Here is an 18,885-nt window from a genome sequence, read left to right on the forward strand (position 1 = left end):
GCTCTTCCCCCAGGTGTCTCCCCTTGCTGCCTCACCCACCAAAAGCCTCAGAGTGCATTTGCACTTTTGCAACTTCCTTCCCCCCTCAGCCTCTTCTTGATACATATTTTAATCAAATTTCACATATATATGAATTCTCTCTGGTGCCTAGCACAGTGCGCAGTGCTTAGTATGTTCTCAGTATGTGTTGTTGAATGTATGTCAACAATCTAGGGGTGTTATATTAGCATAATTATGTGTGCTCTTTTTCCACAAATGCCATCTTCTCAGGGTTCTCTTTTTCCTTTCTGGAAACCTCCTTTCTCCCTTCCTGCACTATGAGGCATAGCAGCCTCTGCTGGGTCCCAGGTTTAGTTAAAAGTAGCTTCAGCTTGGAGTCTAGGGCTGTTATCTGTGACTGTCACTCCTGTCCCATTCGTTTTCACTGTTTAAAGTGGCCTGATAAAGAAACTGACCAAAAAGAGAAAGAGCCTTAAGAATGGGGTTATACCCCAGTTGTGGGGCTGGGGAAACGGACCCAGTGATGGCTTTGAACAGCATCTGATGAGTGATTGGCAGGCCCCCCCGGGGCAGGACTGTGAACTGGCATCTGGGATAGGGAGGCAGGACTAATTCAGATGGTGATTTGGAAATGCGTATGTCTCCTCTCCTCTCACTCAACCACCAGGGTTGTATCAAGTGCCTGCTCTGTTCCCAGAGCTGTGCTTGGTGGTGAGAAGGAAAAGTCATGGTCTCTTTTCCTTTGAGTAGCTGACAGTCTAATGATGCAAAAAGACATTTGACAATAATGCTATTTCATTATCCCTCTCTCTCCCCCACCCCTCTTCCAGCTTTAAAGCTCATGCCATCAGATGATCTCCCCAGTTACCCTTCATTGTTGCTGTCATCTCTGTTAGTGACAGCTCATTCCTTGAAGGTTTTAGCTCCTGATTCACTGTTGCTCTTTCCAGCACTCCTGTTGATTTCTTGGTGGTTTCAATATTAATAAAGCTGATACAACTAACCACTATCTCCTATCTTTCCAGCTCACTCCCTCTAATACCCCAGTTCTAACGGCTCTTCCACCCCCTCAGGACTTCTGATCCACTGATTCTACCTCCGTTTCACTGTGCCTCACCCACCTTCTGGCTTCTGCACCCCTCCTTACCCAGCTAGATTCCATGATCCACCAGGCACACGTGCACAACTTGCTTGCTCCCTTCTCCCCGGCTTAGTCACAAGACAGAAGCCCAGCCACGGTTCAGTTTCATTCTCTCTCTACTTCTGCATCATGCCTAGAGAGAAACACACAGCTTTATTGACTAGTCTCTTTTTCTTTAAGATCTTTGGCCCAAGCGAGTTCTTTAGTGCTACCTGGCGATCTTAGTGTAGTTCCCTGGCCCATTCATCCTGCCATTCTCTGAAATTGTTCTGTACATCAGAATCACCTGGGGGAGCTTAGAAAAAAAAATCTCAATGTCCAGGCTGTATCCCATACCAGTTGAATCATTAATTCTGGGGGAGGGACCCCGACATCCAGACATCAGTATTTTTGAAACGCCCGGGATGATTCCAGTGCACAGCCTATTTCGAGAACTAGGGTCATAGATGACTTATTTTACATGTTTATCTTTTTATTCAAGTCCCTAAGACCTTTTCCCCAACTTGCTTCCCTGAGCGAAAACTCAGAAAAATAGATGCAATCAGAAGTGACCTTGTGCCTGCTCCCACCACTTCCTTCCCATGCCTGCATCTGCACCTGTGTGCCTCCACTGCCAAAGCGGGCCGAACCCTGCTGTCCTCTCTCAGCCTTGCTCCTCCACCTGCGTAGCAGTTCCCACCCCCTTTTGCCTGCTCCAGCAATTCTCCCCTCGCCCCTGCATGCTCAGTGGTTTTCTTTCCACCAGATTATTCCCATTCATAAATACTTCTGTCCCATATTGTCATTTACCTACTACCCCATTTACAGCCAAACTCATCCAGATAGTTGTCTGTGTGCGCCGTCTTCCTTCTCCCCTTCTCTGCCGGACCCAGTCCCGGCAGTCTTCTCTAGCCTCCACTCCACTGAAATAGCTCTTTCAAATTTAGTGACCTACACATTTCTAAATCCAGCGGTCGCTTTTCAGTCCCCATCTTTCTTGACCTGCTAGCAGCATTTAACAGAATTGATCACTCCTTTGCTTCACTTGGTTCTAAGATACCCTGCTCTCCTGGTTTTCCTCGTACCTCAATGACTGTTCCTTCTTTATCTTCCCTCTGGATCCTCACGCTCCTTCAAGCCTCTAGATGTTGACACGGCCAGGGTCCAATCCTCAGATCTCTTTTCTCTAGCCCTGCTTCCGCCCTCCCCAGGTGATCTCATTCAGTCTCGTGTCTTTGAATACCTTCTGTGCAATTATGACATCTAAATTTATGTCTCCAGCCCTGATAGCTCTCCTGACCCTCAGACTCCTCTATCTCACTGCCTCGTTGACCTCTGCCCTGGAATGTATAACTCAAACTTGCTAGTCTAGAACTGAACTCCTGGTTGTCCTCCAACAAGTCTGTTCTTCCTCATTTTATTAAATGGTAATTCTTTCCTTCCAATTGCTCAACCGACATCCTAGTTCTCCTTCATCCCACAGGCTCTCTTCAATGCCATCGTCCCCGATCACCGTGCAGAAGCCTTCTCTCCTCCTCGCCTCGCCCCCTCAGGCTCTGTGGACCACCTTGTGGAAGGTCTCCTGGGTGGCCTGTCTCGCTGGGACGCCGAACACTTCCTGTTCATTGCCGAGCATGGCTATCTGTATGAGCACAACTTTGCCTTCTTCCCTGGCTTCCCCCTGGCTCTCTTGGTGGGAGCTGAACTACTGAGGCCTCTGCGGGCATTACTGAACCTACGGAGTTGCCTGTTAATCTCAGTAGCGTTGTTCAATTCCTTGTTCTCTGTGCTGGCCGCTGTTGCACTTCACGACCTGGGCTGTCTGGTTTTGTGCTGTCCCCGCCAGGCCTTCTATGGAGCCCTACTCTTCTGCCTCAGCCCCGCCAATGTCTTTCTGGCAGCTGGTTACTCAGAAGCTTTGTTTGCCCTCTTGACATTCAGCGCCATGGGGCAGCTGGAAAGGGGCCGAAGCTGGACTAGTGGACTCCTCTTTGCCCTCGCCACTGGCGTACGCTCCAATGGGCTGGTCAGCATTGGCTTCCTCGTGTATTCTCAGTGCCAAGGCTTTCTGTCCTCTCTCATGGTGCTGAATCCTCTGAGACCGCTCTCAAAGCTGATGGGCTCTGTGTTCCTGTCTGTGTTCATGCTTGGCCTTCCCTTTGCCCTCTTTCAGTATTATGCCTATACCCAGTTCTGTCTGTCAGGCTCAGCCCGCCCCATCCCTAAGCCCTTGCTGCAGTTAGCTGCGGACAAGGGCTACCGGATTGTGGAAGGAAATGAGCCGCCTTGGTGCTCCTGGGAACTTCCCCTAATATATAGCTATATCCAGGATGTCTACTGGAATGTTGGCTTTTTGAGATACTATGAGCTCAAGCAGGTGCCCAACTTCCTACTGGCCGTGCCAGTGGCTATACTGGTTGCCTGGGCAACATGGACATATGTGACCACCCACCCTTGGCTCTGCCTTACACTTGGGATGCAAAGGAGCAAGAACAGTAAGACCCTGGAGAAACCTGACCCTGGATTCCTCGGCCCTCGGGTGTTTGTGTACCTGGTCCACGCTGTGGCGCTGTTGCTGTTTGGCGGTCTGTGCATGCATGTTCAGGTGAGGTGGGCTCCTGACTGGGGTAGGGGCGTGAATACAGGCAGAACCCCTTGGCCAGGGTCAAGGAAGCCTGCTAGCTTCTCCCATTTGAGTGACCTGTGCCTAATTTATTCAGTCACCAACCCTTTGGGGGCTTTCTTTGTCCAGACCCTGGGTCAGACCACTGAGGAATGGAACATGAGTGAGATAAGATTGCTGCCCTAGTGGGTCTCATGGTAGAAACTGGGAGACAGAAACTTAACAGATAAAATTCTAGTACAGTGGGATGGAAGAGGAGTTGCTGTTTTGCGATAAATATTGTGGAAACACAGAGGAAAAAGAAGCTAATAGACTAAAGGAGTTGAGGAGGGTGTCCTATTAAGGCTGGGTCCTAAAGAGTAAGAAGGAATTGCATTTAAGAAGCAGAGGAAGAGTATTCTGGGCAAATGAAGGGTGCGTGCAGAGACACGAGAGTCATGGAAGGACCTGATGTGACGGAGATAAAGGAGTAAGCACAGAGGAGAGCGCGGGAACTTCCCCGACTGTACAGTTACACCGGTTATAGCGAGTGTCTCCTTGGATGTTGACTTGAGGCGCTCTCAGCTCTGGCAGGTGCTCAGTCTTTGGAGGAGATCCCTTGTGCAATGTTTGGGGTGGGGGAGGCGATCGAGGGGTGGGCAGCCTTTGATACTTCCCATTTTTTTATTCCTGGCTATGGCCCCCGTTCCCACATAACCCCGAGGTTGTCGGTTCCCCCATGCTGGCCACTCCTTAGCAGCTTCTGCCTCTTGGAGGTGCACATCAGCTGTTTGTGGAGTTCTCCAGGCTGCGTGAGTAAGAGGCACAGGGGAAATAGAAAGTAGCATTCTGTGTTTGCAGCTGGATTAACTAGTAGAGTGAGTGCCAGCATAGCTTCGAGTTTCCAGCTTAGATGAGGGAGGCCATGGGGAGACTTGGCTCTGAATTCCCCTAGGAGGGAAAATGTTGAGCCACAGGATCCCCTGCCCCCTTTCCCTCTGTTTTGCCTTCCCCCTGGGGGATGAGGGAACCACTTCAGGTTCCCAAAGCCCTGTGGCACAGCCTAGCGGTTAGAGTCCAGGCTCTAGGCTAAAATTGGACCCCATAGTTTTTAGTATTGATTGGCCCATTACTGTGGTAATAAGTCTGTAGCTCTGCTTATTTGTAACATTGAGGTCACCTGGCTGGTGTCACGCACAGCTCTTTATGAGGCAGGTCCTAAGTTCTACTGAATCTCTTTTCCAGAACAATCCATTTCTAGTCATGGGGCTGTAGTTTACCCAGCAGCAGGAAAGCCCCGGGCTGGTCCAAGGAAGCAGTGATATTCCAATAAATGTGTGGGTTTTCCCCCTCTTATGCTTTCCAGGTTCTTACCAGGTTTCTGGGTTCCTCTACTCCTGTTGTATACTGGTTTCCAGCTTATTTGCTTCAGAATCATGAGCCACTGCTGGGATCCCTAGAGACTGTGCCTTGGAAGCCCCTTGCAGGGGACTCCCTACCAGGACAAAAGGTCCCCAGAAATTCTATCATGGGACTTTTATACAACTGGAAAACCTGTTCTCTAGTTACACGATGCATTCTGGGTTACTTCCTGTCTTACTGGCTCCTGGGACTGCTCCTACATTGCAACTTCCTACCTTGGACTTGACCTGGAGTCTCAGGGGTCTGGAAGTACAGATACACACTGGGACTCTGTTGCCCTGGGACCCTTGCTTTGTCCTTTAGGAACCTCCAGTCTCTCTGAAGGTTGGTCAGGAATGGAAGAAGTGTGAGCCACTGGAGAGCCATCTGGTCCTGGCTATGGCAAATTTTAGAGTAGTACCTATTTTCTCTGTAAGTGAAGAAATCTTACTCTCCAAGTCAAAAGTACACTTGCATTTGTCTCGTCAACCAAACATAGCAGAGATAGTTGTAAACTTACCGCTGACCCACATGTAAATTTAAATGTAAAGTATTTAAATGTCAGTTTCGTCAAAGGCTCTAGCTGACAGGCTGGTAATAGTCCACACGTGATGGTGGAGGCCTGAACAGTGTACTGGCAGTAATAAGTAGGACGATCTTTTTAAAATGGGACATTGTTTCTGATTATTTTCATGATTTGTTCATTTATTTATATGAAAAATCTTACAAAGATATGCAAATTAAACAACTTTTGGTTATGCATGCAATGAATTGCATTTCTATTTATTTATTTATTTTTAAGTAGGCTTCACACTGGGCAGGACTTGAACTCATGACCCTGAGATCAAGACCTGAGCTGAGATCAAGAGTCACACACTTAACTGGCTGAGCTACCCAGGCGCCCCTGAATTACATTTTTTAAAATAATACAAAATACTTAAGGAAAAAATCATGGTAAAAAGAAAATTGCACAAAGAACCGGGAGACCTGGATTCTAGTCCTCTCAGTAAAACCCCATTTACCAGTTGTATGACCTTGGGAGAGTTTCCACAGCCTTAGTGACCTCTTCTGAAACTGGGGGAAATGATAGTATCCTCCTGGGAGAGGCGAGGCGGGTGGGCCATATAATCTAGGAGGTCCCTTTCTGCTCTAAGATCTTAAGAGCTGCCTTAAGCAATGGATCATCCTGGTCTAAACTCTTATGTAGAAGCTCAAACATGTGATTTTAAGAGAAGATATCCAGTTCTCCTGCTTCCAGTGCTCAGAAGAAACTCCCCCTCTTCAGGGGCAACTCTGAGGAGTAACTTAAGCAACCTTTCCTTTGAATGAGGGAAAGCAGTGACACGTGGCAAATAAGGCTCCCTGTCCTGGGTGAGTCAGTCTGTGCCAGCCAAGTAAACGGTCAAGGTGGTGATGGGTTTTCCTGCCGTGCCCAAGTGCCCGTGCTTGATTGGGAGCCAACAGGGCAGCATGAATTGATAAATTGTGGGTAAGTCCAAGGTTGAATGAAATGGTGTCTTCCTGGCCCCCGTTTGGTTATGAGCGCATCACTGTGCTGGTGGTAAGAGCATTGACCCCTGCTGAGCTGTCTGTGCTCACCCTTTGAGCGAGGTAAGAGGCTCTGCGTCATCACCCCTCATTCCCTATTTGAGCTAAAGATTCCAACAAGCAGAAACTTCAAAATAGATGGGTAATCATAGCTTCTGGAGAGCACCAAGAATTGGAATTTTGACACACTCCCTCCGACCATGACAGAGAGCTGAACTTGCCAGCTGAAGGGAAGCTCCTGGCCGAGCCCCAGCACCCTCTGTTGGAGCTTCTAGTCAGCCTGCCCAATAAGCATTTCCCATCCATCGCCCCGGCTTTAGCACAGCTGAGAGCATTTGGTCCAGAGTCAAATGCTTCTGAAAATGTACACACAGATCAGGGCAGCCCTCTGCCTTCTGCCAAGACACCCGAGTGCCCTTCTTGGCAAAAGAGGATAACCCCTGCCCTAGTGTCCCTCCAGTTGGCAGGAACTGTTCCCTCCCTCCTCACCAACAGCTGCAAATCCAGGGACTTCCACCCTGTGTGCAGGAAGACTTGAGGTCCTGTTTCAGCCCTGTTTCAGAGGTAGGAACGCTAGATCCTTTGCTCTCATGGAGTCTCTTCTTTACCTCTTTTTGGGGGATGATCAGGATGGATTGCTCCCAGAAACAAATAATTTCAAGGACCAGAAACCCTATAAATGGAAATCCCACCTCAACTAATACCAAGGAACCAAATTTTGGTATTCTGAAAAGGCCATTGTGGTTACAGTTGATCATAGAGGAGATAACTGAGGACCCCAGCTAGGTGGACGCACCTGGTGTGCGACCTGGAGACGGACATAGTTTTCTTTCTGAACTTGGAGGGATCTAGTTGCTATTCTCCAAGGATCTAAGGAGTGCGCTGATTTTATGGCCAGCAGCTGTCCTTTTACCATCCTATTAACAGTCTTTAATAGTCTGGGAGAGGGACATGAAGGGCCCAAGGCGGGAAGCTTCCTGTTTACCCTGAGGCCTAACAATGCTGCAGCTGGGTTGGGCGTCTACAATTTCAGAGAAAAGTCATTTCCTTCTGAGACCCAGCTAAAACAGAAACCAGACGCTTCATACACCTAAGAAGTAGATGCTTTTTTGTTCTTTAATGAAGGTGGGAGGAGAGGGAGTGTTTGACATGTCTTTACCAGTCCCCTTGGGGAAAAATCGCTTCTTTTCCTGAACAGACCTTCTCACCTTCGTCTAAAAATGTAGTGTGTGCAGGCTCAGAGGCTTTGAAATTGATCAATTCTTTCAACAATTGTTTATGAATGCCTATTTTAGGGACTAAAGATGACATGACTTGCTATGCGTCCTGTCCTCAAATAATCGTCTAATAGAGTTGGTAGCAGATACACAGAAACTTTAATCAACATAGAAACTGGTAGGGGCGCCTGGGTGGCTCAGTTGGTTAAGTGTCTGTCTTTGGCTCAGGTCATGATTTCAGGGTTCTGGGATTGAGTCCCATATCCAGTTCCCCGCTCAGCAGGAAGTCTGTCCCTCTCCCTCTGCTCCGCCCCCCACTCGTGCCCTCTCTCAGATAAATAAATACAATCTTTTTTTTAAACATATTTTAAAAAATATTTATTTATTTATTTGTCAGAGAGAGAGAGAGTGAGCCCAAGCAGGGGGAGTGGCAAGGAGAGCAGACAGAACAGGCAGAGGGAGAAGCAGGGTCCCTGCTGAGCAGGGAGCCTGACGCGGGACTCAATCCCAGGACCCTGTAATCATGACCTGAGCCAGAGGCAGTCGCTTAACCCACTGGGCCAGCCAGGCATCCCAAATAAATAAAATCTTAAAAAAAAAGGTAGAAACTGATAAATCCTGGGGACAAAAGGGCCACATAAACTTGTGCTCTGTACCTTTCTCGAACTTTTTATGGTGAGGAGGAATTAAAGTTTTGCTTGTATGCTTACGAAAAGATAAGTGAGGTACAGAGTAAGTCCTCTGTAAATTCACACAAGGTGAAGATCCCTTCCAGCTTGGACTACCCGAACAGACCTGGTGGGGGAATAGCCTTCGAGCTGGGCTCTGAAGGACGGGGAGGATTTGGAAGTTAAGGGCAGAGAATGAGTATAGGAAGCAGGCAGTTGAACAGGACAGGGAGAGCTCAGTTGGAGTAGAACTGAGGTATTGTCGTGGAGAGCTGCTGTGTCCTCATGTGTAAACTTGAGCCAGATACTGAACCTCTGGGCCCCAGTTCACTCGTCTGTGAAATGTGGATAACCCTGTCTACCTCGTAGATATAAATAACATCTATCTCAGGGTTGTCGTGGAAATTAAGTGAAAAGTATTCAGAACAGTGTGACACAGGAGTAGCTGCACACTTGGGACAAGCTGAGTTTGCGATGCCATCAGCACATTCACATGCCAGGAAACGTGCAAGTGGAGACCAGGAGAGGTCAGGGAGCCATCCACACAAGACATGATCATTACAGCAGCACGATTGGATGGGACTGTCAAAAGGTGTAGAGAGAGGAGGAGGGCCCGTAAGACCTTGGGCAAGTGATTCAGCTTCTCTACACCTGTTTTCTCACCCTGAAAATGGGGGTGATAGCACCTACTACACAGAGTAGTTAAGAGGATTAAATGAGGGGCGCCTGGGTGGCACAGCGGTTAAGCGTCTGCCTTCAGCTCAGGGCGCGATCCCGGCGTTCTGGGATCGAGCCCCACATCAGGCTCTTCCGCTATGAGCCTGCTTCTTCCTCTCCTACTCCCCCTGCTTGTGTTCCCTCTCTCGCTGGCTGTCTCTATCTCTGTTGAATAAATAAATAAAATCTTAAAAAAAAAAAAAAAAGGATTAAATGAGATACTAGATGAAGCACTAGCAGAGCACCTGGCCCGTAGTAAGAACTTCGTGAACGGTGGCTATTCCTCCTCCTCCTCATCATCATCATTAAAGGACTAGAAAAAAAATAGTATTGGGGAAGGGAGAGTTTCTTTTTTAAGAGATTTTATTTATTAGAGAGCGACAGCGAGAGAGGGAACACAAGCAGGGGGAGTGGGAGAGGGAGAAGGAGCTTCCCATTGAGCAGGGAGCCTGGTGTGGGGCTCAATCCCAGGACCCTGGGACCATGACCTGAGCCCAAGGCAGACGGTCTACCCAGGTGCCCCAAGGGAGAGTTTCAAAAAGAAAGAAATGGCTACCAGGGTCATTCGCTGTTAAGGAAAGGATGAGAAGAGCTATTGAATTTAGGGATTAGGGATATTATTCAAGATAGACTAACTGCTGTAATCAACAACTTCCAAAACTCAGTGGCTTCATCATACAAGTTCCTTTTTCGTTTACATGGTGGTCTAGTGCAGGTTTGGGCAGAGAGGCCTATCCTACCCAGTCATCTGGGACCCAGGCTCCTTCCATTTTGTGACTCGAGAAGGTCAAAGTCCTCTGCTTTCGGAGAGGTTTTAAGAGGCCAGCCAGACCTCAGTCACCCACCGCGTCTAACTGCAAGGGAGGCTGGGAAGTCGGGTTGCCAGATGAGAAGCAGGATGCTCAGTGAAATTTGAATTTAGGGTAAACAGATATTTTTTTCAGTAAAATTATGTCCCAAATGTTGCACAGGACATACTTATACTAAGAAATTCTTGGTTGTTTATCTGAAATTCAAATTTCACTGGGCATCCTGTGTTTTTATTTGCTAAATCTGGCAACCATACTGGGACATGAAGTCTGGATGTGGGTTTAGGAAGAAGAAAACACAGATTTTTGTGTGGCCCAGTCTGCCTCAGTCTGTCTTTCTGAGCCAAATACCTGTTTTTGCTCTTCTCACACAGAGAACACACCCCTTCCCAAGGGAGATAACCCCAGATCCCATCCAGTAACTATATTCAGCTCCAAGTCTCTCAGTCAGCTTCTGATATGGTTCCTTATGAACTAAAGAAACAAAATATACAATGATAGAGCAAGAGTAACCTCAGTCCAAACATGTATCCAGGAAAGGGAAGAATTGAAGATGTGTAGCAGTCTCTGGTCCAAAGCAGTTCTGAATCCCCACTGGTCAGACTGACAAAGCCCTCTTCCCTGGGGCTGGGGGACATTCCTTGATTAGGCCCTGAGTTCTCGGAGGGACTCCTTTGTCCAGCGTTCTCCATGCCTCCTGGCTGTGCCCTCTGGCCCCTTGACTATCCTTCATGGCCCCATCCGAGATGGGCTTTGGGGAGGATGACCTCCTTGGAGAATGTGCAGCTTTCCCAGTTCACTTCCTGCTGGTGCAAGCATAGGGCCTAAAAGTTATTTTAAATCTTAGCCAGCCAGAGGCACCCATGCACGGGTGTGGTGTGTGTGTGTGTGTGTGTGTGTGTGTGTGTGTGTGTGTTGAAATATACATAGCGTGAAATTTACCATTTTAATCACTTTTAAGGTAAAGTTCAGTGGCATTAGTATATTCACATTATCATGCAACCATCATCCATCTCTAGAACTTCTTCATCTTCCCAAACTAAAACTCGATACCCATTCAGCAGTAACTCCCCATTCCCCATACCCTCCCAGACTCTGGCCGTCATCATTCTGCTTTCTGTGTCTATGAATCTGACTATTCTATCACAATCTTTGTCTTTTTGTGACGAGCTTATTTCACTCCACACAGTGTCTTCAAGGTTCATCCATATTGTAGCATGTGTCCAATTGTCCTTTACTTTTATGGCTGAATAACATTCCATTGATTCCATTGTATCACATTGCACATTTTGTTTATCCATTCATCTGTCAATGGATATTTCGGTTGCTTCCACCTTTTGGCTGTTATGAGTAATACTGCTATGAATATTGGTAGGCAAGGATCTGTTCAAGGCCCTACTTTCAGTTCTTTTGGGTATATACCCAGAATTAGAATTTCTGGATTGTATGGTAATTCTATGTTTAATTTTTTGAGAAACTGTCGTGCTGTTTTCCACAGCATCTGCACCATTTTACATTCCCACTAGCAATGCACAAAGGTTCAGACTTCTCCACATCCTCCCCAACACTTGTTTTATTTTTTTTAAGTACGCTGCACACCCAACATGGGACTTGAACTCATGACCCTGAGATTAAGAGTGGCATGCTCTATGACCGAGCCAGCCAGGCTCCCCTGTTTTGTTTTGTAGCCATCCCGGTTGGGGTGAGGTGGTATCTCATTGTCATTTTGATTTGTAGTCCCTAATGATAAGCGATGTTGGGCATCTTTTCATGTGCTTACTGGCACATGAAATATAGGTCTCTTCGGAGAAATGTTCATCCAGACCCTTTGCCCATTTGTAAATCAGGTTGCTTGCTTTTTGTTGTTGTTGAGTTGTTGAAGTTCTTTATATATTTCGGATATTAATTGGATATATGATTTGCAAATATTCTCTCCCATTCCATAGGTCGCCTGGTTGCCTTATCACTCTGGGCATAGTGTGCTTTGATGGACAAAAGGTTTTAATTTTGATGAAGTCCAATTTGTCTGCTTTTCTCTTGTTGCCTGTAATTTCAGTGTCATTGTAAAAAATCATCACCAAATCCAGTGTCATGAAGTTTTTCTATTTTCTTCTAAGAGTTTTATGGTTTTAGCTCTTATGTTTAGGTCTTTTATGCATCAGGGGTTAATTTTTGTCTGTGGTGTGAGATAAAAATCGAACTTCATTCTTTTGCATGTGGATCTCCAGTTTTCCCAGCACCATTTGTTGAAAGACTGTCTTTTCCCCATTGACTGGTCATGGAGCCCTTGTCAAAATTATTTGACCATCCATGCAAAGGTTTATTTCTAGGCTCTTTATTTTATTCCATTGGTCTATATGTCTGTCTTTATGCCAGTACTGTTTTGATTCCTGTAGCTTTGTAGTACATTTTGAAATCAGGAAGTATGAGACCTCCAATTTGATTCTTCTTGTTCAAAATTGTTTTGACTATTCAAGTGTCCCCTTGAGATTTCATATGAATTTTAGGCAGACAAAGGCTTTTTAAAATTTGGTCTCATGGTTTCTTTGGCAGTACAGTTACCTCAAAACCTTTTTGGTGTATAAGTCAGAGTTTTCCAGAGAAACATAACTAGTGGGTTGTTTATGCATATATGTGTGTGTGCATATATATAAGCACAGGGGAGATAACTGGCTCATGATCGTAGGGGTTGCCAAGTCCAAAATCTGCAGGGTAGGCCAGCAGCTACGGACCATGGAGGCAATGATATTGCCACTGAAGTCTGCTGGCAGAATTCCTTCTTTCTTAGGGGAAGGCAGTCTTTTTTTCCCATTAAGGCCTTTGACTGATTGGATGAGGCCCACCTGGTTTATGGAGAATAATCTACCAAAGTCTACTGATTTAAATGTTAATCTCACCTTATGGGGCGCCTGACGGGTTCAGTTGGTGGAGCCTGTGACTCTTGACCTTGGGGTCATGAGTTTGACCCCCACATTGGGTGTGGAGATTACTTAAAAAAATATTTAAAAAATGTTAATCTCACCTTACAAACACCTTCACAGAAACATCTAGAATAGTATTTGACTACACATCTGTGGACTGTGGCTTAGCCAGACTGACCGAAAAATTAATACAACAATTTCTGCTCTATTTGCTTCTAGTCAGATCCTTGTGACACTAACCCCAAGCTCTTTCCTAGACAGAATTCTCAAGCTTCTATATTTATTTGCTTTGACACCCTTGCTTCTTCTTTTAAAGATTTTATTTATTTATTGAGAGAGAAGCATGAGTCCATGTGAGTGGGGGGAGGCGCAGAGGGCAAGGGAGAGAATCTGAAGCCGACTCTGCACTGAGCACAGCCTGACAGAGGGCTGGATCTCACAACTCAGAGATCACAACCTGAGCTGAAATCAGGAGTTGAATGCTTAACCAACTGAGCCACCCAGGTGCCCCACCCTTTGCTCACTCTTTTTTAAAGATTTTATTTATTTGAGAGAGAGAGAGCATGAGCCCTGGTGGGGGGGGTGGCTGCGGGGAAGGGGGTTGCAGAGGGAGAGGGAGAAGCAGGCTCCCCGCTGATCAGGGTGCCCCCTGTGGGGCTCGATGTGGGGCTCAATTCCAGGACCCCAGCATCATGACCTGAGTGGAAGGTGGACACTTAACCAACTGAGCCACCCAGGCGCTCCCCCTTGCCTCACTCTTAATTTAATGATGGCTACACCAAAGTCATGGGAAATAAGAGGGAAGGCCACACTCTTCAGCTAATATTTGCCTTACAGGTGTTCACATCTTTCAAGACCTCTTTCAGTCTTACACTACTTGTCGTCTAGAAGCAGTTAGCTTTTCTGACTCTGAAAGGACGATTGTCTCTGGACTTTCTTTATTTCCCTTCCATCTCTGCTTGAAAACCAACTAATTCTCACCTAAGTTCACCTCTTTTTTCTAATGCTTTATAAAAGCGCCCATACTAATTAGTAGGTTATTGTCTCTCGGCTCTAAGCCCACCGTTCTGCTTTCTACTACGAGATAGTGGAGCTGGGACTCTGCAAATCACGTTTCTGCTTTGTCAGCGGGCTCTGTGTGTGCCTCTGCCAATAAGGGCCACTAGAGGGAGATAGTGAGTCCAGAGGAGGAAGAGAAGCTCCCTCCGTCTGCTGGCTTCCTTTTCCTGTGAGGTCACTCTAGCAAAGCTCCTTCACCTGGGCAGCAGCTGTTCCTTCCTGTAGCCACCGCTGAATCCACTTTGCAGAGTTTTTCAACAGCTGGTTTTGCAGAACCAGCTTCATGGTGTCCCAGTCAGAGACACCAGCATCAGCCAGGTGGCACTCCTTCCTCCACGGTGTTGGTCCTTCCTCCACTCTCAGAGACACCAGACACCAGCACCAGACTTAGAGGTCTGAGTGTCAGCTCTGTGGAGCCCCTATTCTAAGTTTATAAGTTTTCGTACTTACAAATGCTTCCCTTTGTTCTCCTAGCTCTATGAGTTGTAGATGCCTCCTGCTGTTGCTGCTTCATGATATCTCAGAGTTGTCTTTTTACCCTTTCAGTTAGTTAACAGTTTTATACTTAGTTAACTCTTCCCACTATTCTTTATATTAAATTCCCTCTGTCTAATCACTGGTATGGTTTCTGTCTCATTGGCCGGACCCTGACTGATACAGAAGTTGGTACTAGGAGGAAGTCCCAGGAAATAGACCTCAAAAGATGGGAATAGGGATCTGGTTTGGTTGTGTCATTGGGTTTCAATGTGCTGAGCTCCTTGCCAATGAGAAACACAAGGCGACTAATCCACAGCATGCCGTGGCATCGTGATTAATCAAATTATCACCTGCGGTTATTGGGGATGACGTGCCAACTCAAGCAAGTGCCTTGGGGGCCCAAGTGGTTGTTACGCTCGACTGTTAACGGCAGTGATGATGACTATGGGGACTTGGTATGGCAAGAATGCTTCCGAATGCATCAGAGTCCTTGCACGAAGAAGATGACAAGCTTGGGTCTTTAAACTCTCAACCTAAGTCGTGGTCAGAGAGTCATAGAGCTTCCAGGATAACCATAAGAGAATCTCTTATTCCTCCTAGCCCCAGAATTATTTGCTACAAATAAAACAAAATATTGCACATGTTGCAGAATTACAACACTTGAATTCAGTCTTATTTTTTTTTTAAGATTTATTTATTTATTTGACAGAGAGACAAGCAGGCAGAGCGGCAGCAGAGGGAGAGGGAGAAGCAGGCTCCCCACTGAGCAGAGAGCCCGACATTGGTCTCGATCCCAGAACCCTGGGATCATGACCTGAGCCAAAGGCAGATGCTTAACTGACTGAGCCACCCAGGTGCCCCTTGAATTCAGTCTTACTATGTCTTTCCAGTGATTGAGGAGGAGTGGGGCCCTGAAATTTGGAATGGGCACATCTGGTTTGACTCTGAGTCTCTTCCATTCTGCTAGCAGATGGGAAGGGGAGCAAAGATCAGCACCTGGAGTTTTATGAGCCAACTTGTCACTTTCACTTGCATTTCATTAGCCAGAATTCAGTCACTTGGTCACACCCATCTGTAAGAGAGGCTGGGAACTGTGGGTGTTGGTGAGAATGAGTAGTTTATGTCACACTAAATGGGCCACTAGTGACATTTAAGATGGAAGGGTTTTTTTTTTTTTAATTTAAGATTTTATTTTATTTTTTTTTAATTTTTTTTTTTAAAGATTTTATTTATTTATTTAACAGAGAGACAGCCAGCGAGAGAGGGCACACAGCAGGGGGAGTGGGAGAGGAAGAAGCAGGCTCATAGCGGAGGAGCCCGATGTGGGACTCGATCCCGGTATGCCGGGATCACGCCCTGAGCCGAAGGCAGACGCTTTAACGACTGCGCTACCCAGGCGCCCCTAAGATTTTATTTTTAAGCAATCTCTACACCCAATGTGGGGCTTTAAGTTACAACCCTGAGACCAAGAGTTGCATGCTGTACCCACTGAGCCAGCCAGGTGCCCCTAGATAGAAGTTTTGGGGGAGTGATATAAACAGAGTCTAAATTTAAAAAGTGATAAGTGAATAGGTGATATGGAAATGGGAGCTACTCTTTAAATGAGAGAGAAAAAGATAAACCTGACAGTAGAGTGAGGAGGTAGCCAAACATGGAATGCTGTTTCTGTTGTTGGTATTTTAGTTTAGTTTTGCTATTTACTTAATTACTTATTTATTTTTAAAGATTTATTTATTAGAGAGTGTGCATGCCTATGCACAAGCTGGGGGGAAGGGGCAGAAGGAGAGGGAGAGAGAGAATCTTAGGCAGGTTCCATGCCCAGCTTTGAGCCCAATGTGGGGCTCGATCTCAGGATCCTGAGATCATGACGTGAGCCAAAATCAAGAGTCTGAGGCTTAACCAACTGAGCCACTCAGGTGCCCCTGCTTTTTAATTGATAGAGAATGGAGTGTGTGTTTGCAGTCTCTTTGAACAGAGAGAAAGGACATGGGCAGAAAGAGACCCACATCTTTAAGATGAGAGGCAAGGATTGATGCAAACAGGGAGAAATTATGAGGTAGAGAGGAGGGAAGCTGAAATCAAGCAAGATAGTTTGAGTTTCTGTAAAGTGACAAGGAGCAAGCAAAGGTTTAGGGTTGCAAAATAACCCAGTTGGGTGGGACAACAGAACTCTATACTGAAACCAGTATGTCTAGTTTTTAACTTTGTTCTACAGCCAAGGAACAAGACGGGAGGAAGCCCACAACATGGTTCACTCCAAGGTGGGGCTCATCAAACCCAGAATCTTTGGCACCAAGGGCATGGCTGGGCAGCCTCTGGCATATGTAACAATTAGTGATCCTTGAGGTCACTGTTGTTATCTTTCTATCCCTCTGCATTATGTATTTGTTTTTTCTAAGATTGATTTATCTTATAGCGAGAGGGTACAGGAGGAAGGGGGAGAGGGAGAAAGAGAATCCCAGGCAGACTCCATGCTAAGCATGGAACCCGACCTGGGACTTGATCTTACAACCCTGAGATCATGACCTGAGCGGAAACCAAGAGTCAGATGCTCAACCGACTGAGTCACCCAGGTGCCCCTGCATCCTGTATTCTTTCTTTCTTTTCTTTCTTTCTTTCTTTCTTTCTTTCTTTCTTTCTTTCTTTCTTTCTTTCTTATAGATTTTATTTCTTATAGATTTTATTAATTTATTTATTTTCTTATAGATTTTATTATAGATTTTCTCTTTCTTATAGATTTTATTAATTTATTTATTTATTTGACAGAGAGAGAGAGAACACAAGCAGGGGGAGAGGCAGGCAGAGGGAGAGGGAGAAGCAAGCTCCCCACTGAGCAGGGAGCCTGACATGGGGCTCGATCCCAGGACCCTGGGATCATGACCTGAGCTGAAGGCAGACGCTTAGTTGACTGAGCCACCCACATGTCCCATGCATCCTGTATTTTCATTTTGTTTCTTACTCTCTCCTAGTCTCCAGTTCTCTCTCTTCTTATACCTTTCCTTAGGTTTTCCAGTAATCCCAATGTGGTGGACAGAACCCAAGGTAACCCCCAGTGATTCCTGCCTCCTGGTATTCATACAAAGGTGTGATCCTCTTTTTGAGTTCAAGTGGGATCTGTGGCTTTCTTCTAACTATAGAATATGGCAAAAGTGATAGGAAAGTAGTCACTCCTACTACATACATAATAAGTGTCATTATGTGAAACTCTCTTAGCAGACTGGAACTAGAGACTCTCCTTATAGGCCTGATACAGTAAGCAGCCATGTTGGAGAAGCCCACATGGCAAGGAACTGCGGTAACCCCCAGAAACTGCAGATGGCCTCTGGAACTGTTTTGCTGTTTTGCTGATAGCCAGCAAAAACCCCAGGCCCTGAGTCATACAGTCAAAAGGAAATCAGTTCGGCCAACAAAACCTGAATGGGCTTGCAGGTGGATTCTTCCCCAGCTGAGTCTCCAGATGAGCATGTAGCCTTGCTGATACCTTGATTACAGCCTTCTGAGACTCAAAGCAAAGGATTCAGCCGAGGGGCTGGGGCTCCTGACCTGGAATCTATGAGACAATAATGTGTGTTGTTTTAAGCCACTGAATTTATGATAATTGATTACACCGCAATTTGGAAAATGAATACACCCAAAATTCTTGAAAAATACTGGGGCTGTGTGGCATCAACCCTACATCAACCCTGATATCTAGAAAACCCTTGGTCTGGGTCCAGATCACAGAGCTGGGTGAGGGAGGCCAGAGGATGTGCTGCACACACCGGCTAGACACTTTGAACTTCAAGACAGTAGTTAACAGGTCCCTGGGTTTGTTTCACAGCAGATTGTCTCCCACCTCTACCCCTGCCTTCCCCCCCCCCCCCAAATACCTATCCGGTCAGTACAGAGGTGGGTGAAGCCTGGCCCTGGAATTACAGATCGTCAGAAGTAGATCAAGAAGTCCACCACTCGAATCTCGGCGCTTGGCAGGGTGCCTGGCACACAGGGGACGCCCAACAAATGTTTTCATTGCAAAACAACAGAAAGCTCCCGGGAGCGCGCATCTGCAGGCCCGTCGTGGTGCAAAAGGGACCGCCGCGGTTCACGGTCAGCAGGGACAGGTCAGGGCCCTGCAGCGGAGCCGGACCCCGCGGCGGGGCGCGAGCGCCATCCCGGGCCCAGGCGGAGGGGGCGCTGCGGCAGGAGGCCGCGCCGGGCGGGGGCGGGGCGGCGGCGGGACCGCCCCCAGCGAGCGAGCGCCGCGCGCCGCCGCCGCCGCCACCGCCACCACCTCCGCTGCCGGCCCCGGTCCCGGTGCGGCCCGGCGGACCCGCGGGGCGCCGGAGCCGAGGCCCGCGGCCGGCCGC

The 18,885-nt window shown here is 47.0% G+C and overlaps 1 protein-coding gene across 4 annotated transcripts in view; it reads left to right on the forward strand.

Annotated features, from left to right (window-relative positions):
* The window catches only part of PIGV (phosphatidylinositol glycan anchor biosynthesis class V), a 9,550-nt gene extending 3,660 nt beyond the window's left edge, over positions 1–5,890 (forward strand). For all 4 annotated transcript variants that reach the window (XM_040619070.1, XM_008694553.2, XM_008694554.2 and 1 more), the window contains 2 exons: positions 2,604–3,725; positions 5,089–5,890. In XM_040619070.1, the coding sequence (XP_040475004.1) occupies positions 2,604–3,725; positions 5,089–5,370 (1,404 nt within the window). In that variant the 3' untranslated portion in view covers positions 5,371–5,890. The remainder of the gene's footprint in view (positions 1–2,603; positions 3,726–5,088) is intronic.
* Positions 5,891–18,885: the final 12,995 nt, after the last annotated feature.

The sequence above is a fragment of the Ursus maritimus genome, unplaced genomic scaffold (assembly GCF_017311325.1).
Source record: "Ursus maritimus isolate PB19 unplaced genomic scaffold, ASM1731132v1 scaffold_32, whole genome shotgun sequence".
NCBI lineage: Eukaryota > Metazoa > Chordata > Mammalia > Carnivora > Ursidae > Ursus > Ursus maritimus.